The 25,798-nt window shown below is 45.8% G+C and overlaps 1 protein-coding gene across 2 annotated transcripts; it reads left to right on the top strand.

Moving 5' to 3' along the window:
• The first annotated feature begins 3,693 nt into the window (after positions 1 to 3,693).
• On the top strand, positions 3,694 to 25,050 carry GEMIN8 (gem nuclear organelle associated protein 8). 2 transcript variants are annotated; one of them, XM_082609709.1, is made up of 4 exons: positions 3,694 to 3,819; positions 12,789 to 12,833; positions 13,463 to 13,904; positions 24,325 to 25,050. In XM_082609709.1, exons 2-4 carry the CDS (start codon positions 12,822 to 12,824, stop codon positions 24,582 to 24,584), a joined length of 714 nt encoding a protein of 237 aa, XP_082465835.1. In that variant the 5' UTR covers positions 3,694 to 3,819; positions 12,789 to 12,821; the 3' UTR covers positions 24,585 to 25,050. The 2 variants fall into 2 exon arrangements, with proteins under 2 accessions (XP_082465835.1, XP_082465834.1); XM_082609708.1 differs by having other exon boundaries at positions 12,623 to 12,833.
• Positions 25,051 to 25,798: the final 748 nt, after the last annotated feature.

Below are 25,798 nucleotides of genomic sequence, written 5' to 3'. Positions count from 1 at the left end.
ACTGAAAGGGAGAGTGTGGGTGGTGCGACAGGGGCTTTCGAAGGAGGCGAAATCAAAGGGAAATTGGAGGAGAGACCTCAGAGGGGCCGAAAGCCGGGTGTGCTAGGGGATGCTCCTGGGAAATTGACCTTTTCCCAGCTTCCAGGAAAAGACTCGGGACTGTTTCCAGGCAACGGAACTGGCTCCCAACCAGTTTCTCCACAGTACTCAGGTGACAGAGGGGTGCCCGAGGGATCCACAGAGCCCCACAAGATTAGCTATGGCTTCCCAAACCTGGCGGGACCATCCACACCTGCGCATCCCTAAGGGGGACTCTGGGGCTGAGTGTCACACTCTGGGATGATTCTGAGCTACTTCCGGCTTTAGGCGTTGGCGTGTGTAGATTTCATCGCCATGGGGTTTAAAGAAAGGCTACACCCTCTCACCAGGCCTCTTGGCATCTCTCAGTCAACCTCATCTCCAGCTCTTGGGACAAGCAGAAGCGGAGCTCTCCAGAGTGTCCACAACAGAGTGTGTCATATGCTGCAGCTGGAGCTGGAGTTTACTGGGATCCCAGCAGTATCTTCCCATCCCTCCCAGGCACGCCGGTCCCACTCCCAGGATTCACTGACATGAGACTGCCATGGCATATGGCTTCATAGATGGTGGCATTTAGATACTCTCCTTCAAGGAATGGTTCTCAACTGGGGGCGAATTTGTCCCCCCCCCCCAAGGAAGATTTGACAATGTTTAGTTGTCACAAATGGTGCTACTGGCCTCCAGTGGATAGAGGTCAAGGATGCTGCTAAAAATCCTACAGTACAAAGGACCTCAGAAGGTCAGTCATGCCAAGGGTGAGAAACCCTGCTTTGAAGAGTCCCTCCTCTTAAAGGACGCTTTAAAACTTTGCTAAAATCCAGTTAAGGGTTATTTATAATTTGAGGTTTAGGGCTGAGACTAATGAAAGAAAATACCAGACAAGAGGGTGAGGAACGGTAGGATTTCTATATTTCCACCAGATGGCGCCAAAGCACAAGTCAAAAATCCAACCTCCAGCCTCCATTTCAGAATCCAGTTTCTCCTCATGGTCAGCTCTCTGGAGTAACGATGTCCATCCTTTCCAAAAAGATTGTTACTTTTTACGTGCTTAGTTTTCCTCACCATCAATATTTTCATGCAAGTGAATCACAATGAATGATGATGAAAACTCTGCCTGGAAGATGAAAAAAACAGGGCCACCTCCTGAATCAGCTATGGAATTTCCATTCCCTGTAGCAACCAGGGTGTGGGAGAATCAGCTAGCTTCTCGCCTTCTTCTTGAGCTCGCTTTTAGCCGGGTACCTGGCCAGCAGACAGTGCCAAGATTCCTTTACCCTTAGGATGGCTGAGTGATGAAGTTCTGGCCATCAGCGGGATTTGAGCAGAAGTGTTGTAGGAAACTTAATAGTTAAAGCGGTGGTTCTCAACTGCTGTGGTGTGGACGGAACGTGGCGCGGACGTGATGTCAACCGCCGGGGGGGGGGCGTCATTTTGCCCCCAGGGGACATTTGGCAATGTCTGGGGACATTTTTGGCTGTCAAAACTGGGGGATGATGCTACTGGCATCTAGTGGGTAGAAGCCAGGGATGCTATTAAATATCCTACAACACACAAGAGAGCTCCCAGAACACAGAATTATCCAGCCTCAAATGTGAATTATGCCAAGGTGGAGAAACCATACTTTAGACGGAAGTGGCATGTCCTGGCTTGACCTTTCTCCCTTCCCACCGGCTAGAAGGTGCAATGAAGCACCATCTTGGACCATGTGTGCCAAGGCATCAAACCGGGGAGTCTGGACCTACAAGGTAGGTGGAATTTGAGCCCCTGGCCTGGTGGGTCTCCCTTTTGACTCTGAACACCTTACACCCAGAGAGAGAGAATATATACACACACTCGTAGTACTATTGTATATGAATCATAGTACTCCAGTAACTACTCAACCTGAAACACGTCCACTCCAGGCCTGCTTTGTTCTGCTTTTACCAGGGGCCCCCTAAGCTCTTTCTCCCTGGTATCTTACCCCTCTTCTCTCTTCCCTTCCTCCCGTGATGTGGTTTCTTCCCTCTGGCAAAGACTCCACCAGGACCCAATTGATTTATCAGCCTCAATCCATCCCTGACTTCTTCTAGAAGGCACCCCTGCTATCCCCCCACCCTTCTACCCACAAATATCTTAGTTCCTCCCACATCCACTTTCTGGAGGACGAATCTTGTCTAAAATAACCACCCTCAAAATAAACACACTTTCTGGCCCTTACCCTGCTATATTTTCTGCAAAGAGCTTATTACCATGCTGTACAATGATGTTATTTACTGTCTGCACTCTACTCAGTGGTGCTCATTTTAGGAGGTCAAAAACTGTCTTGTTTACCACCATATATCCAGTAAATGGAATACCGCTGTCCAATAGACATATATAATTATATATTGCGTGCCCCATATAGAATGCTGAATGTTCTAGTAGCCACATTAATAAAGTAAAAAGATAAAGATGAAATTAATTTTAATCTTATATTTTACTTAACCTAAACAGTCCTTCTCTAACATGTTGTTACTATTTTAAAATGAGGTATCTCACATTCACTTTTTCAAACGAATTCTGTAATAGCCACTGTGTAATTTACCCTTCCAGCCCACCTCAGTTCAGACTACATCTCAAGCTCTCAGCAGCCATGTATGGCAAGTGGCTGCAATGGACAATGCAAATGTGGAATAATACTTGACACACAGTAGGCATCCAGTACTAATTTGTTAATATTCTTCTATAGTATTTGATTCTTCTTGAGTATAGGAGTAACATGGTAATAATGTTCACACCATTGATAAAGTCTAATTGAGTTAGCCATTTACTCTTATTAGGCATTTAAGTTGTTTCCACTTTCCACTTTTTGAAATAATTCTGCAATGAGCATCCGGTTTACGTCTGTTTTTCCTTGGAATAAATTCTCGGAAGTGAACATTCTAGTACAGAAATATGCCCCCTTTTAGGGCTCTTGGCGCAATTTGCCAATTTACCCCAGAAAGGATTATGCCACTTAGGCTTTGAGTGATTTATTCTTGGTTATTATTGATCCTCTGCGATGCTAACAGGACAGGTATTGCTGATCATGATTGTGATGATTTAAAAAATGTTAATTAATAGGCACCAATTTTTGTCAACTATCGCGCACCAGGCCCTGTGCACCAGGTATTTCTCACCTCTTCGGGGCGAGAACCCGAGGCTTAGGGTGGTTAATAAACTAAGCGCTAGAATCGCACTCAAACTCAGATCTGGGTGACTATTTTCAAAGCCTGGGCCACGACCACCCTCCGTTTTAGTTTTTAAAAAAAGCAAAGGCTAACTAAACACAAGGGAACGGAAGTGAGAAAGTTCAGAGCGAAGAGTTAAATGCCAAGGAACTGTAGCGGAGGCGGAAGCCGTGCAGAAACGAGCGTCGTCTTCCCGACCCACCGCCCGACCCCGAGGCACAGGGGTGCCCCCGGGGTGCCCCCCCCCCCACCCCGCGCCCCGAGTGCCGCGATCTGGTCACTACACCCTGCACCGGCCGTCCCCACGCTCCGCCCCGAGAGGCGGAGCCCCCATTTCGCGCCACTCCCGCTGCGTGGTGCGGAACGCGGCGAGGACGTGACGTCAACCACGGGGAGGGACTTCCTGCGCGTCATGGCCACGTGACCCGCACCGGACGCTCACGTCTAGTCGCCCCGGCAACAGCCTCTCCCACGCTCCACGTCTCCTGTTTCCCACCGGAAATAGGTCCCTGCTCGCCCACCGCCCAGGATTCGCAAGCTACGCGCCCTCGAGGTGACTCCGGGGGCGGCTGGGTTTCATTTGGGGAGTGAAGGAGGACCCTGGAGGCCCCTGAGCCTGGCGGCCTCTGAGCCTGACTTTCTCTGAGGCCGGGAGAGGAGAGGGCTTGCCTGTCACGTTATCGTCGTAATTATCAGCATCCCGCTAATTGTGAGAGGGAACTGGTTCCAGAGCCCCTCGGCTCTGCCGTGCGCCAGAATCACTGGATGGCTTTTAAATGCCCGGGCCTCCATCCCAGACCAGTTAAATTCGAGTTTCTAGAAGTGGGCCCCCGGCATCGGTATTTTTATGAAAGCTCCCCAGGGTGATTGTGGTGTGCCAGGTAATACTATGTCAAGCTAGGTCTGGAAGGTGAATTCGGACTTTGCCCATCCAGCCCAGAATCAGAACAGATCACCCAGGTCAGCCTCATCCTTAGAGGGAAGTCTAGGATATTGGCCCGTCTATTCAAAAATTGGGGTTTTCTTTTCCTCTCTTTTCCCTCGCACGTTGACCTCTGTGGGAGGTCAGAGGTTTTGATGGCAGTTATCTGGAGAACATTTGGCACCTGCGGTCTTCTGTGCGCCTTACCTGTGGAGGTGGAGAATGTCTTTTCTCTCTGTTCTTCCTCAGTAGTTAAATGAAGTTGCACCAGTGGCCAACGAAGTACCTTTTAGCTCTGAAATCCTGAGAGTCCCTTAGTACAGACCAGATGGTTCTGAACAATTTTATTTTTTTCAGGAATGATTTTTAAAGTTGTTTCACAGGCTAGATTCTGTATTCAGCTGTTTTGCACCTTAAGTCGGAATAACATTACTTGAAAGTTTAGACTGAAGATTAATAACACAAATAACATTTCTGGAGTTACTCTCAGAGTTCCCATGAATTATGGGGTGGGGGGGTAACCTTTACACGTACAGTTTTTACTAACATAGTTTATAGGAGTAACAGCCCCTTTGGGATGGCAATGTGAACAGAAACCATATATTTTCCAAGACTGCTAGCTAGTAACTATGGATAGGCATAACTGAAGGCAAGTTCACAGTAAGGTGTACAGATCTCCCCTGAGTATTCGTCGTTGTGCTGGGAAAAGATATAAACTGAAGCTCCAGAGAGAATTTTCATTCTAAAAGTGTTTTCCAGAGGGTGAAGGATTATTTTGGTTTTTAGGGTGCAACATTTAAGGATAGGGTGAAATGAGAAGGATAGGGAGGAAAACTGAACAAGTAAGCATAGAGTAGAGGTTGGAGAATTCACAAAATAGATGCGGAACTCTGGAAACTTCCTTCCGCATTCGCGGATACGTAGGGCCGACTCTACCACGCCATTTTATGTAATGGACTTGAGCATCCGCAGATTTTGGTCTCTTGCGGGGGGAGGTCCTGCAACCAATTCCCCACGAACACCGAGGGACGTCTGTACTTCTCTACAATAGGAAATCCAGCTATAGAACAGTGTAAAAAAGTGAACAGGTGAAAAAAGAGCATAACTTGTTGATCAAAGGTCAGATGATTTGAAAATATCTTTGAAAACATATTAATGTATTTAGATATCTACTTTCCGAAAAGATTTGGAGCTTTATAGCCAGAGTTATTTGAGTTACTAGCTACTCAATGATTTTAGGGAGGGTAGAGGTTGGAGGAGAGTGTTAACAGGAAATGGCGATCCCAACAGCATCCAAGGGCAGGAAATATTAGCTATGATTTTTTTATGCTGGAAGGAAAAAAGGAAATTTAAAAGGAACAGATGGCAGAATCCAGGCCTACAAGTAATTGATTAAATGCCCAAATGAGAGGGGCATAGTGAGTGCCGTTTAAATTCAGAAAAGAGAGATTAACGTGGAATTACCCTGTATGTGTTTATGGAAGGAAAATTTGAAATAAGGTCCCTGACATCCAGTGGTGACTTCAACCACTTTAAACCAGTCGTGGTTTATGCTCTTAACTTGTGTTACCTACCTGTCCAACCCTTATTCCTTCGTGGTCACACTAGGTTTTGCTGTTTGAAGAATATACTTGAAGGGAACTTACCTGTTTCCTCTTTTGCGTTGTATTCAGTCCTTGTCGGTTACCCCAGTTTTCAGCTTTCACGTTGCCTGTTGTGTTCAGGAGTCAGGGGCTAACCTTGTTCTGGGGCTGTCCTCATATTTCACTTCTGATTCTTATGTTAGTCACATGGGGATTTGGTGAACCTGCAAATAAATCCATTCCCAAATCCATCACCCTTGCTCACAAATTAAACAGTGCCGTTCTGTGGGTAGAATATGGTTTGTATGAAAAAGAAGAATTGTTAACTACGTCCTTTCGGCCTTCCTCCTTCCCCATGCTGTGCCTTCATTGTGACATTGCTTCTTATTGCAACAGCCAGAAGGGTAAATTGGGGCTTGGGGTCGAGAGAATGAAAGGGAAATGAAACTCAAGTTTGAGGTTCCCTCACCCATCAGTTTTAACTGTTATAGGTGGACAGAGGCAGGCCTTCTAAACACAGTAGCTTGTGCACTTGTAGGAGGCCTGTGTCTGGAGGAAAGACGGAGCTTGGATTGCTGAGGGTGGGCAAAGGCCGTTCAGACTTGAGCCATCTCTGATGTCTGAATCACTAAGCCGGGACCACGCCAAGCCACAGGAGGGAGCCTCTGAGGGCAGCAAGCCAGATGAACTTGCCAGCCTCAGATCGAAGCTGGGGGTGATGGCAAGAAGCAGGGCTCTCCAAAACACCTCATTTTCTCATTTGTCTTAGTTGAGGAAGTTCCTACCAGTGTGTGTGTTTATTGGGAGACATGTTCTCTGATAGGGTTATTACCGCATATACCGAGATTCCGTAGAACTGCATATGACTCAATGAATGTAATTCAGATTTCTCACCATACCGTCAATATTTTGAGCCATCTCCAACAGACCCCGTTCCTTCTACCTTGAAACCGTGTGTCCTGAAAGCCTAATTAGATCCCTCCAATTCTCTGGTTGGCTCAGAGAAGCAAGTTAGGGAGAGCCTTATGGGCAAGTTGCGTATCTTATTTAACGACCAATGTTGAATGTGTTCCTATGCAAAAATCAAAGCCGATGAATTTTCATGTATTTAATTTTCAGAATTCTAGTGGAAAAGGAGGATAGAGAGGAAAATCCAGTTACAGAGGATACATTATCATTTTGAAGGGAATTTGTGTTTTATTTATCTGGTTGCTATGATGCATCCTAGATCCTATATTTATAAGAATCTAAATAGGCAGTAAAAAGAATTTGTACAAGGAATTCCTTGGTGGTCCAGTGGTTAGTACTCCGTGCTTCCACTGTCCGGGGCACAGGTTCAGTCCCTGGTCAGGGAACTAAGATCCCACAAGCTGTGCAGCTCGGCCAAAAAAAAATAAAAATGGAAAATGTCACTACCTTTCAACAAAGCCACATTCCTTATTGGTGGAAATGTTTAATGACTCAATGGAAATAGTCACATTTTATCCATTGAAAGCCACAAAGCTCATGTCTGTTGTTGTTCATGTATATTTATGCGTTTAAAAATGTGTCTCCCAGGATAAGCAGAGTCACTGAAGAATGAGTGCAGTTTTTAAGAAAGGCTATACGGAAAAATATACCATTCGAGACTCAGAGGCACTGCCTTTTGCCTGTGGGCCTCAGCAGTGTTTCGTGAATGACCTCAACGCTGTTTTTTTCCTTCCTCTTCTGGTGGCTGAGGACAGACAATGAATTCGGTCTCTGTACTCGCCCAGGCTCAGCTGGGCAGTGACTGTCGTGCCATTGTCCTCCCTGGGGAGTGCTGCCCAGTTGGTAGTGCCGTGAATCCCGGCCTTCCCTGACATTGACCCTCTCTTTTCCTTCAGCTCCCCCATCCCATTAGGAGAAAAGGTGCTGCGCAGTACACGGAGCCGGGTGCCAGAAAAGAGTAGGAGACACTCCGGGGAGGTGGGAATGAAAGATAAAATTAAAAACCATTGGAAGGGCAGCTCAGTCTGCTGCTACCTTAAGCTTTCTTTTCTTTGAGCTGGTGGTGGTGTGTGACAATATTGCTGTAGTGTCTAGAATTATTTTAATGTTGGCTTTTCAGAAGCCCAGGCATTTTTATTAGGTCCTTAAGCTCCTTTGTGGAACCCAGCTTTGAAAAGCTAACAGGGCCCATTCTTAGAGTAGGGTCTCACCTTCCCTTGGGTGCTAACTGATGCAGTCAGCCGGGAAAGATATGGGTTCCTTCTTCCAGGGAATAAACACTCAGAACTCTCTCCTGCTTCCCAGTTCCTGCTTCCCGTCCTTGTTGGGTTCCTGCCTAGCCCAGGGCAGCTAGTAGAATCTCCATCAGAAATCATGGCATTACATATGCTTTCTAAGCCCTGTTGATTGATCCTGTTTTGCAGGAGTTAGGGTGGGGTTTTTTTTTGGTTTTTGTTTTTCTTAATTAAGTCTTTAAATGTCTATGGAGCTCTTTAAGAAATGGTCCAATTTGCTTATTTAGTCACAGAGAGGATTCTTTTGTCCCCAGTGTTAGGAACTGGTCACCAAATTGCTGTTGGTCATAATCACAGTTTTCTCGCTTCCACTAGTCTTATTCTGAGCCTAATAACTTATGAGATGGGTGAGAATCTCAGAGTTCCTCCACTGATTTCCAAGTGCAAAGCGAGGAACAATTAGGATGCTCAACATACTGAGGGCAGAGTCTATGGAGGCTCGTAATGCATTAACATAAAGCAGGGGTGGGCAAGTGATGGCCCACGGCTAAGAATGATGTTTACATTTTTAAAGGGTTGTTTTTTTAATTTAAGAAAAAGAGGACGGCTATGTAACAGTATATGTGACACACAAGCCCAGAATATTTACTATTTGGCCCTTTAGAGAAAACAATTTGCTGGTATAAAATACCAACAGTAATACTGGAAATAGCGAGCTCATAATAAAGTCCTGTGCAAGCTGCTCCTTCTTTAGATGTGTTTTTCTATATATATATATATATATATTTTTTTTTTTTTTTTTTTTTTTCTGTACGCGGGCCTCTCACTGTTGTGGCCTCTCCTGTTGCGGAGCACAGGCTCTGGACGTGCAGGCTCAGCGGCCATGGCTCACGGGCCCAGCCGCTCCGCGGCATGTGGGATCTTCCCGGACCGGGGCACGAACCCGTGTCCCCTGCATCAGCAGGCGGACTCTCAACCACTGCACCACCAAGGAAGCCCTATACTTTTTCTTATTTGATCTGAGAGAGACTGATTAATTTGTCATTCATTCTCAGGATTATTTTGTTCAGCTTGAAGAAAATTTTATTTATTTATTATTTTTATTGAAGTATAATTGATTTACAATGTTGTATTCGTTTCAAGTGTACAGCAAAATGATTCAGTTATATATTCTTTTTCACATTCTTTTTCCTTATAGGTTATTACAAAATACTGAGTAGACTTCCCTGTGCTATACAGTAGGTGCTTGTTGGTTACCTATTTTATATATAGTAGTGTGTATATGCTAATCCCAACCTCCTAATGTATCCCTCCCCCCCTTCCCCCTTAGGTAACCTTAAGTTCGTTTTCTGTCTGTGGATCTCTTTCTGTTTTGTATATAAGTTCATTTATTATATCATTTTTTTTTAGATTCCACATATAAGCGATACTCTTTTTAATTGAGTATCTACAGGATTTTAGGAATCTTAAAGATACTTAAAATGTACAAGGATATGATACATAGGCTTTGGAATTTGGGGAGGGAAAATAATAAATCCAAGGGTGCCATGAGCAGCATATTGAACATAGAGCCTGAGGACTCTAAACATGCTGTAAGATGGCAGCAGATTTGATTATAAGTGTCCCAGTGGCCAAAGCAGTGAGGAAAGCATAATCAGAAGAAAATCGATGACAAAGGTGCCTGTGTTCCATGATTAATGTAAATTCATCTTTCCTTAATGGCCTGGGTCTTAAAAGAGGTCAGCATCTCGGCAGATTAGTTGATATGCTTTATAGGTAGTCAGCAGCCTGCGCTGAATCTGAACGGCTTCTGGTCCAAATGCTGGGACTGGCTTTCTTCAGCCATCCCAGCTCTTAGTCCTGGCTGCTTTCTTGCAAAAGTGCTCAGGGTGCCTTTCGTGATTTCTGACGCAGTGGAACATGGCAGCCGTTCTATCAAATTATTTGTTGAATCAAAGGCATAAGTAAGTAACCACTCCTCAAATTAGCACTCCCATCCCTTTTTAATCACAGCCATTGGCATTTGAACAGCCTGGGGCACTCGTTGAATTACACTTGAACCTCTTAAACAGTTGTTTACTCTACCACGCATGCCTAACTTCTAGCTCTGCAGAAGGGAGCCTCTCATAAGCCATCTTGTGCATTTTCAGAATACTGGTCCTACTGCTTCTAAAGCCAGGCTGGATTTTCCCAGTTACAAATAAAAACAGGATCGTCTGAGGTCTGTAGTAGTGTTCAATCACAATAATATTTATTACATATCTGAAGCTGTCAGATCTCCCAGTTCGAGATAATTAATATTTACATTGATCTGGTTCTAAGTACGTATTTTATAAGGCATAGCAGTCTGGATTCAAAACTCTTAATTTCCCCAAGATGCGCAGATGTCTCATAGGCTTTTTTAATTTAATTCCTATGCTAATTGTTAGTCTCTAAAACAAATTTGATTAAGATACACATGGAGTTCACTTTAATGTCATTTTGTGCTTCAGGCACTCAGAAAGCTGTTCAGATTTCAGTGGTAGACATATAAAACCTGGCTGGACTGAATTAGCCACTTAAAGGCTGCACCTTACACTTTAGCACTCAAGTGTATACTGATTTCTACTGTAATTTCTTTTGTGTTGGTTTTACTTCTGTAGGAGGTTAGCCCCTTAGTTGTATTGACTGTTTTTATATGTATTTCTTCGGTAGCCTATAAAGCACATAGCAGTTAGCCAGGTTTTCAGGTAATTGTTTATGTTTTAAGCCTTTAAGTTATAGTTGTAAAGTAATGTGAACAATAATTTACACTTGTATTTTCACTGTATTTGTTAGCTTTTCCCCGGTTTACATTCACTGCATGTGTGTGTGTTTGTGAATTTAGAACAGGGAACAGGAAGTGTGGGCTGTGTTTAAGATAAATTTACAGAAGACCGTGTCAGCCCTCTTGGAAATACCCTCTTTGAAAGCTTATTATATTTAAAAAGAATGTGAATCGTTCTCTTTAGGCTAAATCTTAAAAGATGTGGTCAATTTAACATCTCAGTGTTCCGCATTAACCATAGCAAAACATCTGGTGGAGATTACAAAATAAGTCAAATTTATTTCTTAAGGCTTGGAGATTTTAAAATTCTACCCTATAATTAAGTAAAGTAGGAAAAATAGGACTCCTTCAGTATCTGATTTCCAGAGTTTCAAAACCTAAGTACCTGTTTGCTCAGCATCACATTGTGTTAGGGGTTTTGTCTCATAGATGCTTAAATTCTCATGCATTTTAGGCTATTGCTTTTGTTTAACTTTTAAAGTACATTCTGGTGTCGGCTGGCACTTGAGCATCTCTGAACCCTTGAACAGAAGGGAAGAAATTGAAGTGTGTTTTAAATAGGTTGTAAAAGGTGCAGATGCAGATTAAACTTTACCTTGAGGTGTTTCCTGCCATATCAGTAAATCACAAGAGGTATATAGTACGGAAGGGAGTAAATCCTGGTAGAGCAAGGCTGTTGGGCAAAGGTATTCTACGCGATCACTTGGTGGAGTCTCCAAGTGACCAGTTCCTCCTCCCGCAGAGACGCAGCGTGGGTAGGCAGGGAGAGTGTAGTGTCACACGCTGGCTGGAAGATGCTTTTTGCAATCAAAACCAAAGCAAGGTGCATTTGGGGGGCTTAAAGCCCAGGGTACAACCCAGCCGAGAGAGTTGTTTTATTTAGAGAGGCTTCTCCAAGTCCCAGGCCTGCAGCAAGACCCAACAAAGGTTTCCAGTGAGTTGGCAAGATGTATCCTATTCTACTCAGGCCTCTGGGAGATCCAGGGTTAATTTATTTTATTTTTTTATGAACTTTTTTTTAATACATAAATTTATTTATTCATTTAATTTTTGGCTGCAATGGGTCTTTGTTGCTGTGCGCGAGCTTTCTCTAGTTGCGGCGGGCGGGGGCTACTCTGTTGTGGTGCGCGGGCTTCTCATTGCGGTGGCTTGTCTTGTTGCGGAGCACGGGCTCTAGGCACGCGGGCTTCAGTAGTTGTGGCTCGCGGGCTCTAGAGCACGGGTTTCAGTAGTTGTGGCTCACAGGCTCTAGAGCGCAGGCTCAGTAGTTGTGGCGCACAGGCTTAGTTGCTCCGCGGCATGTGCGATCTTCCCGGACCAGGGCTTGAACCTGTGTCACCTGCATTGGCAGGCGGATTCTTAACCACTGCGCCACCAGGGAAGCCTTCCAGGGTTAATTTAAATAGGCATTGGCATGAACTATGGGTTAGTAAATAAAGTAATAGTTGTACATTTTTAGTTCATGTTCCGCGTATTTTTTTTTTTTTTTTTTTTTTTTTGCGGTATGCGGGCCTCTCACTGTCGCGGCCTCTCCCGTTGCGGAGCACAGGCTCCGGACGCGCAGGCCCAGCGGCCATGGCTCACGGGCCCAGCCGCTCCGCGGCATATGGGATCCTCCCAGACCGGGGCACGAACCCGTATCCCCTGCATCGGCAGGCGGACTCTCAACCACTGCGCCACCAGGGAGGCCCCCGCGTATTATTTTTTACATACATATGACTAGCTATTTATGTGGTTCCTCTCGTGGACTTTACTTTCAATAGGGAAACAAGTACTATACTTGAAAAATGCAGTGTCCTTTGAGCCACTGAATCACACCTAAGGGGATCCCTCCTTTTCAGACCACTCGCCCAGGTGTCGGTGCTGTCGTGGTGTGTTGCATGAAGATCAGGCACCGTCCTGGGGAGACAGCAGCCTCTGAGGAGCTGCTGTGCAAACCGCAAAATAGCTACAAATATCACAGCCCTGGACTGACCAGACGTCTGCACTCTGCTTGTTCTTTCCTAGTTTGGGCGCTCGTTTGGACTCTCACAATCAGAGATGGCAGCAGAGGTAAGTTTTTTTTTTTAACTGATGAGAGAAAAGGTAAGTTTTAGTCTTTAAGGTCTTGGTGTCTCACTGCACGATGGAGAAGACCAAAGAAATACATCAGAAAACTAAAGGGAGAGCAGCATCGGGTGTGTTGCTCGTCAGCTTTTGTCCCAGGCGCTGAGGAGTGGGCCGCCAGCACGTGTTTAGGGGGCAGAGAGGGAGGGACCGGAGAACATCATGTTCACCAGTCCATGTGGTTCTTGGCAGGCGTTTCTAACTTGGAATTAGTCATTTAATCACAGTGGGTAGAAAGGCCCAAGATGATAGACATCAGGTCCTCTTGCCCCCTGCGTCTCATCTAGAAATGATCATTATTAGCCTCTGTCCCCACTTTATAATGGGCCGTAACCTCAAACTAATTGTTCTGTGTGTGCCTCATGCGCATGTACTTCAGAGCAAGTGTGCACGTGCCTGGCGCCCCTCGTGGGCGTGGACCCGTCTTATATTCTCCTTGGCCCCGTAGCACCCTCGTGGAGAGGAGATATTTACTAGATACCCAGTAAACACACGGTTAGTTGATTGAACATTTGAAGGTTTCTCTTGAAGCTGAACCATGTGGTGTCTAGCCTACATTTCTTTTTGTTTTGTAGCCAGCAACAGCGCAAGCTCTGGCGTCTTGGTCCTCTCATCCGGTCTACGCAAGATACTGGCAACATTACCATCAAGCGATGGCGTGGATGCGCAGCCACCAGATTGCCTATCGGAAGGCCATGGAATCTTTCTTCATGTCCCCGTGGTACTCTTCCGCCATGGGCCTTCCCCAGAGCGCTTATGCTAAGGAGGGCAGAAGGCCTCAGTCCCGCTACGAGCATCCCCCGGCCTCCCGGGGCTCCCACCACAGTCGTTCACATGCTGGCGGGCGTGGACCACGTCCACGCGGCAGAGAAGAGCCAGCTTGGTCCGCAGAGGAGGAGAAGGAGAAAGAGAGCGAGTCCGACGATGGTGGCATAGAATGCGACGTGAGCAACATGGAGATCACGGAGGAGCTACGCCAGTACTTCGCCCAGACCGAGAGGCACCAGAAGGAGCGTCGTAAGTGCAGCCCGCCCCCTCCGCGGCCCCGCCCCGCCCCGCCCCGCCCCGCCCCGCCCCGCCCCGCCCCGGCCTTGTCTCCTGCCCACATTTATTTTTATGTATTTATTTATGTTGGCCGCCCTGGCTCTTACTTGTTGCATGCAGCATCTTCATTTCAGCACTCGCTGGCCTGCAGGCTTCTTAGTTGCGGCATGCGTGCCGGATCTAGTTCCCCAACCAGGAATTGAACCCAGGCCCCCCTGCTTCGGGAGCGTGGAGTCTTACCCACTGGACCACCAGGGAAGTCCCGTCCGGCCCTCATTTATAACCTTCTAAGTCGTCCCTTGGGTACAGGTAATATTTCAAACCCAATCCTAAGCCTGGAAAAGCTCTGGTGATGTGGTACCTCACTTATATTAGTTTTCAGGGTTGTTTTAATACAGGACTTTTTTTTCTTTTTAGTTCTAGAACAAAACTTATCCTAATAGTACCTCTGCCATTTACTGAATTTCAGACACTACACCAGATGGGGTATGTGCATGCATGTGTGTGTGTGTGTGCATTCCCTACACAATAGTCCCTCAAGGTTTTAAGCCCATTTCACATATAAGGAAAGTGAACCTTCAGGAGCTTCATTGACGTGTTCTGTGGTGTCAACTAGTAATTTGCTGTTAGGATTCAAAGCAAGGTGTGTGCGACTCCAGTTCCTGTGCTTGTTCCTGTAGCACAGACTCAGGGCTTAGGGCCACAGGTGCCTGAAATGCCGCTGCCGCCTCACTGGTGCACAGCTCAGAGACCGCCCTGGTGTTGCAGAGCCACCGGCTCTTAAATCTCAGGCTCCCTACAGAGTAGACACCAGTGGGAACCTAAAAAGAATAACAAAATACCTGGTATTGAACTTCTCCAGTTTGATCCTGTCCCGTGGCTGTCTGTTCCTGGGGTTAGAGAATGGTGATAATGGCCTGAAATCTTCAGTCGGAAAGCAGGAATTTTATTTTCTGAATTTCTTACTAACTTCCCACACAAAACTAAAACTGCTTTTTGTGCTTTCCTTACTGTTAAGGTTCACCAGCCCATTTACATTTTCAGTGTCTCTAACAGACATACAAATGCTCTTCTCCCTATTACGACATGCCGTCTCAATATTGTTTTTATTGAGTTTTAATTATATATTTTGCCTAGAACTTTCTAGTAAATGAAGACATAGAAGCCTGGGGATGGGTGCATTTCATTTACATCTTGATTGATCTGTGTTTTCCTAATGATGGGTGAGCATTTATTGATTCCCCCACTGGGTGCCAGGAAGTGAGCAATGGGCTGTGTATAAAGTCTCATGCCTTTTAGTGTCTGCCTATGATTCTTCACTGCTCATTCAGCTTTACTTCCCTTCTTTTGATTAAACCTTTGACTTCTTTGATGCATATTAGAAAGTATATGCAAACAGGTATTTTTAAAACAGTACTTTCTATTATGCATAGAATGCATGTCTTTCCTTGATCTTCGGGAATAAATTTTACCTTTTTTCAAAATACAGTTGAAATAACTGTTAGTCTCGTTTAAAAGTATGTGACAGATGAGGGAGACTTGGCATTGGAGCATGTCCATGTGTGGTTGGAATGCTGTTTGTTACAGCTTTTGAAAAAGAAAATATGATGGAGACAGGGCTTGTTTCTGTTGTCCGTACCCAAAGGCAGAAGAACATGTTTTTCCCACGAGGGAGAGTGCCACATTTATGATAGAAGTTGTAATTAAGGATGGGAGCAAACCCCAGCCATCTAAAAGGCCATTTTGAATGACCTGCTAATTTAAAATAAACCTGACAGAGTTACTTAGTGAAAAATAGAGATGAATGACGTGAAAATAGAATAATGAAATGTGTCCTTCACGTGTCAGCAGTTCAGTTACAGATATCTGGTTAAGAACCATCCCTGTTTCTCCGTCTTGCCATTGTCAGGTAGAATTCTAGGTAGGTTAAAAGAAAGTCATGAAAATTGCCTGCTAAGTTTTGCCTGGCACTTAATATTATTTTGAATGAATGAATGAAGTCTTTCAGTATTAATTATGAGCCTTAAATCAGAACTTTTCAAACCTTATCCCATGAAGTGCTAAACTTGCTGTGGTTCTTTGGGCCATTTTCCAAGGTGAGGTAGGCATTGAATATTTTATAAACTTGAGGAACTGCATGTTTCATTTGATATCATCCCTAGATCTGCTTAGTTTACATCAGGGCTCCAAGTCCTATTATTATCATCACTGTTATGGGTTGAATTGTGTCCGCTAAAAAAAGATTTGTTGGAGTCCTAACCCCCACCCAGACCTCAGGATGTGACCTTATTTGGAGAGAGGGTCTTCACAGAGGTAACAAATTAAAATGAGATTAGGGTGGGCCCTGATCCAGTATGACTGGTGTCCTTATAAAAAGAGAAAAATTTGGAAACAGAGGCAGATGTGCACCCAGGGAGAACGGGATGAGAGGACTGGAGTTCTGCTGCCACAAGCCAAGAACTGCCAGAAGCTGGGAGAAAGGCCTGGAACAGACCTTCCCTAGCGCCTCTGGACGGGCACGGCCCTGCTGACAGCTTGATCTCAGACTTCTGTCCTCCCCAGCTGTGAGACAAGACATTTCTGTTGTTCTAAGGCACCCAGTGTGCTGCATTTTGTTACAGCAGCCCTAGGAAACTAATACAGTCACCCTGTCAGAATTTTCTTTGTTTCCAAATGCAGTCTGTGAGTGGGACGTAAAGTGAACCACACAGGTCTTGTCATTGCTGTGAAGAAAATCTGGTGCGTGTTTGTTTTACCGTGATCTAGATAGCAAACCAACAAAAAAGGGAATTTTATGGAAACTATTACAACCTCCATCCCTACTCACCAATACTTACATTATTGTTAGTAGAATTACAGGGGTAGCTGTGGCAGGACTGCTGGAATCAGAGGCTTCCAGCCCCACTCCAGCACTTACTAGCTGGAGGTTCTTATCCTGTGCACCGCCACCCTGTGCCTCAGTCTCCTCATCTGTGAAATGGGGATTCTAATGAACGGGGTGGTAACTATGAAGATTAAATGAGATAAGAAAAGTTATACAACAGTGCTCTGTGCGGAAGTCAGTGCCCAAGAAGTGTTAGTGTTATGGTTTGTTGCTAATAACTCATCCTTTAACATGGATTATTAACCGTGAACTGGTTTTACTCTGATACTGTCTTGATTAGTGCTTGATTGTTATTTTTTTAATTGAAGTATAGTTGATTTACAATGTCATGTCAATTACTGCTGCATAGCAAAGTGACTCAGTTGTACATTTATATATTCTTTTTCATGTTCTTTTCCATTATGGTTTATCACAGGATATTGAATATAGTTCCCTGTGCTCTACAGTAGGACCTTGTTGTTTATCCATTCTATATAGAATAGCTTACATCTGCTAATCCCAAACTCCCACTCCATCCCTCTCCCACCTCCCCTCCCTCTTGGCAACCACAAGTCTGTTGTCTATGTCCGTGAGTCTGTTTCTGTTTCATAGGTTCATTTGCGTCATATTTTAGGTTCCACATATAAGGGATATTATATGGTATTTGTCTTTCTCTGTCTGACTTACTTCACTTAGTATGATCATCTCTGGTTGCTGATTAGTGAGTGCTTGATTGAGATTCTGCATATTTTTAATAAAGTATTCTCTGACTTCGAAAAAAATAAAGTCATATATTTCTGCCCTAGGCAGCACTTTTCAAACTCTTAAATTGATTTAGAATATTTAAAACATAAAAGAATGAAAAGCTTTGATATCTGTCGAATTGAGCCACTAATACAATTTTGTCAAAGTAGTCATTACCACAACTTTTAGTTCTGTTTCGAGGACGTTCTTGCTTGATATAAGTTAATATAGTAAACTACACGGGCTGGGGAAATGAACCTGCTTCCACCTTCCTCATAACAGCACTAAACGCATTGAGCTTCCGCTACTTTGTGCTTTAAAAATGTGTAATTGTAACATAATTAAAAATTGCTCGTGCTGGGACCTCTGGTGCTCTTGTGTCCCGCAGTCCGCCCTGAAAGCTTTATCAGGTCCCCGGGAGACATGAGAGTTGTCTGGCGAGGGTGAGAACAGGCTTTGGTGTCGGAATCTAATCTTCCTGCGAAAGATGCGGTCTCTGTGAGAAGCAGCTGCCAGGGCCTGACGCTGCCCCACCAAAAATAATGGGCAGCACTTCACCAGCGCTAGGTTTTTCACCAGCACTTTGAGTGGCTTATAGGATCAATTCGTGTTCCTTGGAGCAGTCCTGAGTGATGGCATTCAGACATAAGGAATCGGAATGCCCGTGGCACTTCCCAATCCGTTACCTTCGCTGGAAATGCTCCCAGAGGTTTAGTTACATACACAGTTGGGAAATGTTTGAATAAAGAGATGAGGGACCTGAGTCATGTGAATACTCGGTTCAAGTTGTTTTGCTCTTTGAGCCACTAGAAACTACTTATTCAATTAGGACAAATTCAGCCCTGAACATGAATCATTTAGAGAACACAGATTGTATAAAATATTACTAGCAAAGGAGGATGTAGCTAAACTTGAAAGATTTCGCTTTTCAGGACTATTCACCTCCAGAGGAATGTATACGTTATATAATTCATCATCATCTGAGTCTTATTTAATATTTTCTTGGGATAAAATCCTTTAGACTGGACAACGTGTTCTTGTTTGTGATTACTATTCCTCCAGACAGTCTCATTTCACACATTTCAGCAATAAAAACCAAAAAAATATTAAGTAGCGTAAACAAAGAACTCTTTTTTGTGCAGCGGTAACAGGCATGCTTTTGATTATATTATATGTCATCGTTTCCTAGCGAGATATTGCTGTTATTTAAAACTTCACTGGTAACATTACTTATGGGAAAGTAGACAGTTGTGAAGTTTTAAAAGGTCAGCTGTGCTGTCAGTTATTTCTTAGGAAAAATGTTTATTGTTAGGTTAAGGAAGGTATCATTTTTTAGTCATAAATATAACCATCAGTTGAGACTGCGAGGTCCTCGTCCCAATACTTAGAGGGAAAATGAGTGAAAGTTCTCATTCCCCGTAGAGAAGCAGGCGCCCAGAAACAAACCCTTGCCACTGTTGTCTGGGCACGAGCCAATCAGATAGTTGTCACCTGTGTCTTGCGGGTAGATGTCGGGCCCAAACAGGGACATTTCTCAAAGAGCATAAACCCACGTGGGAAGAGAAGACAAAATCAAGTTTAAAATGACACCTACAAGAGCCCTTTATGGTGTGGGCCACGGGTAGTTTTGCAAATGAGGGGACGAGCCAGTGAGTGGGCTCAGTGGTCAGAGGAGCTCCACGGGCTGGTGGTGGAGAAACGGAGTGCACACTAGGCTTTGAGGGATGGGGGCAGTGTGGAATGAGAGGGAAAGAAAGGGCTCAGTGCCCTCCCCGCCCAGCACTCAGAAAGTGCTGGTCTTACCAAGGGCCCAGGTGTACCTTGTAGACATTTGATGGGCGACATCTGCTCCTTTACGTCATGTCCGCCCGAGCAGGAAGGTTTAGACTCTCGTCTTCCTAGCGAGCCTTCAGTCAGTCTGCTGGAACCCATCCCGCTCTCCCTCATTCCACCCTCACAGAAAACCTAGAAGATGTAACGAAACCTACGGCCCAGCGTTTAGGGAGCTGGCTTAGTTTCGTCAATGAGATTCAAGTGTGGAATCAAACTGATTGAGCACAATTCCGCCATGTGTGTGTTTCATCTAGTCCAGATGTTCGGGGCATCAAACCAGTCCGTGAGAAGATACGTGTGAATGGCCATAGAAAAATGGAAGGGAGGGATGGAAACACACTTTTATTCTGAAAGTAAACATGGTGATTGCCCACGGACTTGGGGATTACATCTGTCGTCGAGTGAGGGATGTGGGGTGAGGCTGGAAGACCCGTCAGTAATGGCTCCAGCTCTGCTGGCAAGCACCTGTGTTCTGGGTGTGTTGCTGACAAGCCAGAAACGAGGCATTCGTGATATAAATCAAGTCTGTGCTTTCGCTCGGTTGTGCTGAGGTCATTAATTCTGGCAACACAGCAGAGAATATAATCAGACATGCTAATCCTAGGAAAATGGGGGGAAATCACATTCTTTAACACTCATTTGTCTTAGTGCTTTGTCCTCCAAAATGTTCTGCCTTTGAGCTAATTATCTTGGAATACTGAATGAATGTTTTCCTGCTATGTCAGGGTCTCTGAAGTCCAAGTCACTTCCCATGATTGTTTTTTCCTTTATAGACTTTAAGCCTACATTGGTAACACCATGTAAATGTATAGATTGAGGCAAAAAATATCAAGGTTATATATCCTGAACACAGATGGAGTCCAGTAGAGTTTCTCCTTAATAGTATAATCCTGTTTTTCCTGTTTTAACTCTGTATGCGTGTTAACCCCTGAATTAGTTTCCTAGTACTGTTGTAACAAATTACCACAAAGCATGTGGCTTAAAACTACAGAAATTTATTCTCTTACAGTTCTGCAGGCCAGAAGACCAAAATCAAGTTGTCGGCAGGGCCACGCTTCCTCCCAAGGGCTCTAGGGCTTGCCTCTTCCAGCTTCTGGCAGCTCCTGTCTTTCATTGGCTTGTGGCAGCAAGGCTGCCATCTCTGCCGCCATCTTTACATGGTTTCCCCCTGTGTCTGTATGTGTCCTTTTCTGTCTCACATAAGGACACACTCACTGGATTTAGGACCCACCCTAATCTAGAATCATCTCATCTCAATCCTTAATTACATCCCCAAAGACCCTATTTCCAAATAAGATCACATTCTGAGGTTCTGGGTTGATGGAAATTTGCGGGGAGGCTATTCACCCCACTACAACCCTGTTTTAAAGCTGAAATTGAAAAAGATACTCTGATTTGTGTTAACACAAATTGCCTTGGTCAAATATCCTACAAGAAAAAAGTGCTTGGTAACACTGAGTCCCACAGCCGTTTTGGGGAAAAATGACCGACCTCTGCATGACAAGGCCCCTGTTCAGCTATTTCTGAAGTGTGTTGTTCGACTTCTCTGCTTCAGTCAGATGACTCTCCATCTGGCTGGCTGAGTCCTCACCTTGTTTTGACAGGAAGAAAAACTGCCAGTGATTGAGAATCCTGTCTTTCATTGGGAGGGAGGAAGCAATAAATAGAACCTAGAATAAGTGGATGCCTTCAAATGAGTATTGCATCCTAAGGCTTGCTTGGTCCCCTAGGTCGGTATACACTAAAGTACTTTCACGTGCTACCTGTAGCCTCCAGTGCGCAGCTAGCCTGAGGGTCTTTAGTTTTAAGCTGACTGGTTTTCAAATTTATAGTCTAATGTTAGAACTTTGTGTGTGTGTGTGTGTGTGTGTAAGTAGAGGCAAAGCAACTCGAATGTAAGGGAACAAAATCAGACCCCCAACTCAGCGGTGCCCCGTCCTTCCCCCTCCCCCAACCTCTCCCCCATGGAGACTCAGGGACCTGCGGGAGGGGGCTCTACGTAGCGCCTTTTGAGAGTTGAGCATCTCTTTCTCTATCCCTGGGTTGTCATTTTTCTCCAGTAGCATCTGGAAGGAACAGCTGTTTACAAAAAATAATGTCTGGCCTTTGTCTGAGCTCTCTTTTGACAACCTCTGAGCACCTGCTTTGGGTCGGGCATTGCGGCCTCCCCCAGGGCTGGGGAGACGGTGAGTAAAGGCCACAGTGCCCTCCCCCGTAGTGGACTCCCGCGGTGGGCCGCTGGTGCCAGGGGACCCGCTTCCCGTCCCTCCGCTCTATGTTTGAGGGCAACTACCCGCCGTGCAGGAAACCAGGAAACCTCCACACTTCTTGTGAGACTGGGAGGGGACCAGGGTTTGGGCCTTAAATTTTCATGAGGAAACCTGGATGGGAAGGAGATAAAAATAGAGAACCGAGAGCAGAGGGCCGTGTCTTTTATTCTTTTATTCTTACACCGTATAAAGTCTATTAAGAACTAAAACCCTGTGATGGTTGCCGTGATGAGCACATGCTGAGTGCAGACTTGGAAAACAGCACAGGCTTCACTGACGGCCAGCCAGCTGGGGTTGCTTTGGCGTCACGTAGCATTTCGTCCACAGCTGTCAATAAGAGGAAAGGGCTCTTGGCGTATAAATTGTTAGACCGATTGAACGTCTGCAAGATAGTTTTTGTCAGAAGGGCAGCAGAAAGAAGCATCGTTATAACCATGTTGAGTTATAAGGAAAAGAAAAATAAAGATGCAAAAGTAAAAAGGTTAAATTCACATATCCTAACGGCAGAGAGCAACACTTATAAGACAGCCAAGATTCCAGTGTTTATTAAAACTTTTAAACTGAGACACTGATTTCAACAGGAAGTTGAACATCTGTTGTGTCACTAAATCTGTCAGTGAGGATGATGATAGTCTTGGGACAACTTCGAGAGTGAAAGGCCCATGGTCTGGGAGCCTCTGTCTTCTACATGCAGAGGCTCTGAGGGATCACGTGGGATCGTCCCCTCGGGGCCGAGGATTGGTAACGTGTCACAGGTGGCAGAGGGGCTCTTCTGTCCCTGGCTCGGGTGGAGATGCCAAGCCTTTGGAAGAGTAGTCCCCAGGGGAGGAGGGGGTACAATGCAGACACCCATGAGAATTGAACGTCTTAAATCCTGAAGTTTCAGATTTGCCAGAAAGACCAAAAATGAGAAACAAATGCTTGTTGACCTCCCATTCATTTGCATATCAGGCCAATATTTTGGTTTAGTTCCGCCTTTCACGGTAGGTCAATTCTGTCTTTTTCATGGATAAGGTTACAGTTACATTGCATGTCTTTTGCGTGACAGTCATTTGCCCTGTTCCCACAGTACTTCCTTGTATAAAAACAAACTGCAGAAGCGACGGTGGAGGTCAGTCCCAGCCTCCTAATTTTACAAATGAGAAACTCCAAATCTAGTGAGGCAAAGTGCCTTTTCTAAAATTGTAAGCAGTAAAGCTTGATGTAGAGCTGGAACCTTTTATCTTCATGTCCCGCATTCTTTTCTCTGTTTGCAGGGGAGCAGCATCACCAAGTGTAGGGGGAGGATGGTGGCACTGACTCCAGGGGGAAAAATTTTTTTAATTAAAAATAAACTGCAGATGTGCTAAGAGACAAATGGTCGTATGTATTTTTAATAATGTTTCCAAGAGTATAAAACTCCTTCCCTCCAGCTCCAAGGTGCGATTTATAAAGAACGGGATTTGTGAGTGTCTGTGCCTAGCCACATAAATAGCATAGCCATGTAAATATCTTGCCAGTCACTTGATTTGCTCACTGTTGTGTTCCCTTCCATACTCAGCTTTCATTCTACTACTTTTTTTTTAACGAAGGAAAGAATGATTTATATCATTGTTTTATTCCCCTACAACCATCTTCACTCCTTGGTATTTCTCTTGCTAGCGGTGGCTACAGATGTGTGCGTTCTGCTACCAGTTTCTCTGTTCTTGACAGTCACAAAATCTGTAAGTTGGCTAAATTTGACCTTATGTTTTGTTGACATTTTTATGTTGTTTCTATTTACATAAGAATACAAGTTATGATACTAGGACTTGTTACAGTAAAAATCGAGAGGGGAGAATAACCTGAGTAAATCTGTCTTGCTTTACAAGAATCCATTTAAATTCGTAGGATTGGAGCATATCACCTCCCACCTGAAGTTTAGCCTAAGCTGACCTGGGAGGTGACGGGGCAGGTCCCATCCCTCAGTGAGGAAGGGGGCCGGCTGCTGCGGGCAACACAGCAGCAAGACGAGGTGGCCAAGGCCTCCCTGCCATCTGCAGAATTATCCTTTCTTGGCCCTTTTACCTTCGACAAGGGTTGGATCGTTTAGCCTTTCCTTGTGTGGTGTGGTTTGCGTTTGCGACGCACGCAGGGATCATGATCGTGGTGGAGTTCTCTAGCTGCTAGCCTTGCCCTTTTCCGGATGACCTCAAACCCATACCTCTTGCAAAGAGGTGACTTTTTTCCCCACCATCTCATTTGTGGTGGGAAGTACTACTTCTTGCAACACTGGACTTTTCCGGGAAGCGTTTCCTTGCCCTGCCGGCCTGGTGCAGTGTTTGAAACCATGGGAGCGCCACCAGCCATGCCCCACTGGGCAGCTTGTGGGCAGCGGTGTAGATGAAGAGAGAGACCCACATGGTTGCATTTCTCTCCTCTGTTTTCAGGGCCCGTTGCAGAGGTTGGATAACTTGGGCTGACACGTTTCCTGGTGGCTTGTTGCCACTTCTATTTGCCTGTAGCCCTCTGATAAGTGAGTGAGCGATGCGCCTCCTAACTAAGGAGACAACGATAATCCAGCGCAGGTCACGCCGTAGAGTTCGAGAACCACGCAGCCGGCGGGGCAGGCGCGGGGCACTTAGAGGAGGAGGGCGGAGGGGGCCGGGAGCCAGCCGAGATCACCCGGCTCACGGCGCCGGCGCGCGTGTCACTTGCTTCCCAGGGCGGCAGCAGCAGCTGGACGCAGCGCGCCTGGACGACTACGTGAACGCGGACCACGACCTGTACCGCGACACGCGCCGCCGCTCCGCGCTGCCCCCGGCTGAGCGGCCGGGTGAGCGGCGCCGGGCTGAGATGCGGCACCTGTACGGGGCCAGCGCCGCCAAGATCCAGGCCATGGAGGCGGCCGTGCAGCTCAGCTTCGACAAGCACTGCGACCGCAAGCAGCCGAAGTACTGGCCAGTCATCCCGCTCAAGTTCTGAGCCGCGCCCCTTCCTCTCGCGGTCCCCCTGTCCCCCCTCTCCCGTGGCTCTTCTCTGGGTAAGGCTGACTAATGAGCGCGTTCACCAAAGTCCCCTGGGGGCGGGGGTAATGTCAGCCACCTGGGGGTGGGCAGGACGTGTCCTGCTGCCAACATGAGAGATCTTCTCTTGAGGTAAAATGAGAATTTCATATACATCCCACTGGCTTGTTGGTTTGTTTGCGGTACGCGGCCTCTCACTGTTGTGGCCTCTCCCGTTGCGGAGTACAGGCTCCGGACGCACAGGCTCAGCGGCCATGGCTCACGGGCCCAGCCACTCCGCAGCATGTGGGATCTTCACGGACCGGGGCACGAACCCGTGTCCCCTGCATCGGCAGGCGGACTCTCAACCACTGTGCCACCAGGGAAGCCCCCCCTGGTTTTTAATGTCAATACGAGCGACCAGTTCATTAAAGTTCTTGCTTGGAGATACTGCCTAGTTGCTGCGTTTCTGTTTTCTTGTATCTTTAACCCAACCGAACTAGGCAGAGGCCTTCAGTGAGTCAGGTGTCCTCTCCCACTCCAAGTCCTTTAGCCCCGCAGAAAAGGATGCAAGCCCGCCGGACGGATACAGCTTCTCCAGCACAGAGCTCAGCGTGCGTGTTCTGTCAAGGGCCTGAGAGTTCCTAGTTTTGGCTTTCAGGCCAGGTGGGCTGTGTCCTGGCTCCTGCGTTCTGCCCTTGCAGCAGGAAAGCAGCCAGAGATGGTAAGTAAACAACTGGGCGTGGCTGCATGCCAATAAAACTTTATTTATAAAAACAGGCCGCAGGCCAGATTTGGCCTGTGGGTGGTAGCTTGCCAACTCCTGCTCTAAAGGAATGAGAATCCCTGTCTGATGTCCTTCTGGTTATCTGTTTGTCTCTACAGAGCTTGAATGTCATCCAGAATTGAGAGCCGAGGACGGTAGTTCCCAAACCTGCTCACCTCTGCAGTCTCCTCTGTTGTAGAAAAGGTATAATTGAGCTCTTACTACAGGGAGCGACTATTGTTTTGATAAAAGAATACATTTCTGAGAACGAAAACCTAAAAATGGACGAGACAGTCCATTTGTAAAAGCCACCTGCCTTTTAAATAAGTTATTACAGTGTGTTGCCGGGTGAGCCGCGCTGACCTGAGAATCTTACCGCGTCCATCAAAGGTTGGTGAAAAGATGTAGTATTAACATGCTTCTCCCTC

The sequence above is a fragment of the Mesoplodon mirus genome, assembly GCF_964341445.2.
Source record: "Mesoplodon mirus genome assembly, chromosome: X".
Lineage (NCBI taxonomy): Eukaryota > Metazoa > Chordata > Mammalia > Artiodactyla > Ziphiidae > Mesoplodon > Mesoplodon mirus.
The sequence above is the reverse complement of the archived record's forward strand: the minus strand, read 5'-3'. Positions and strand labels throughout refer to the sequence as shown.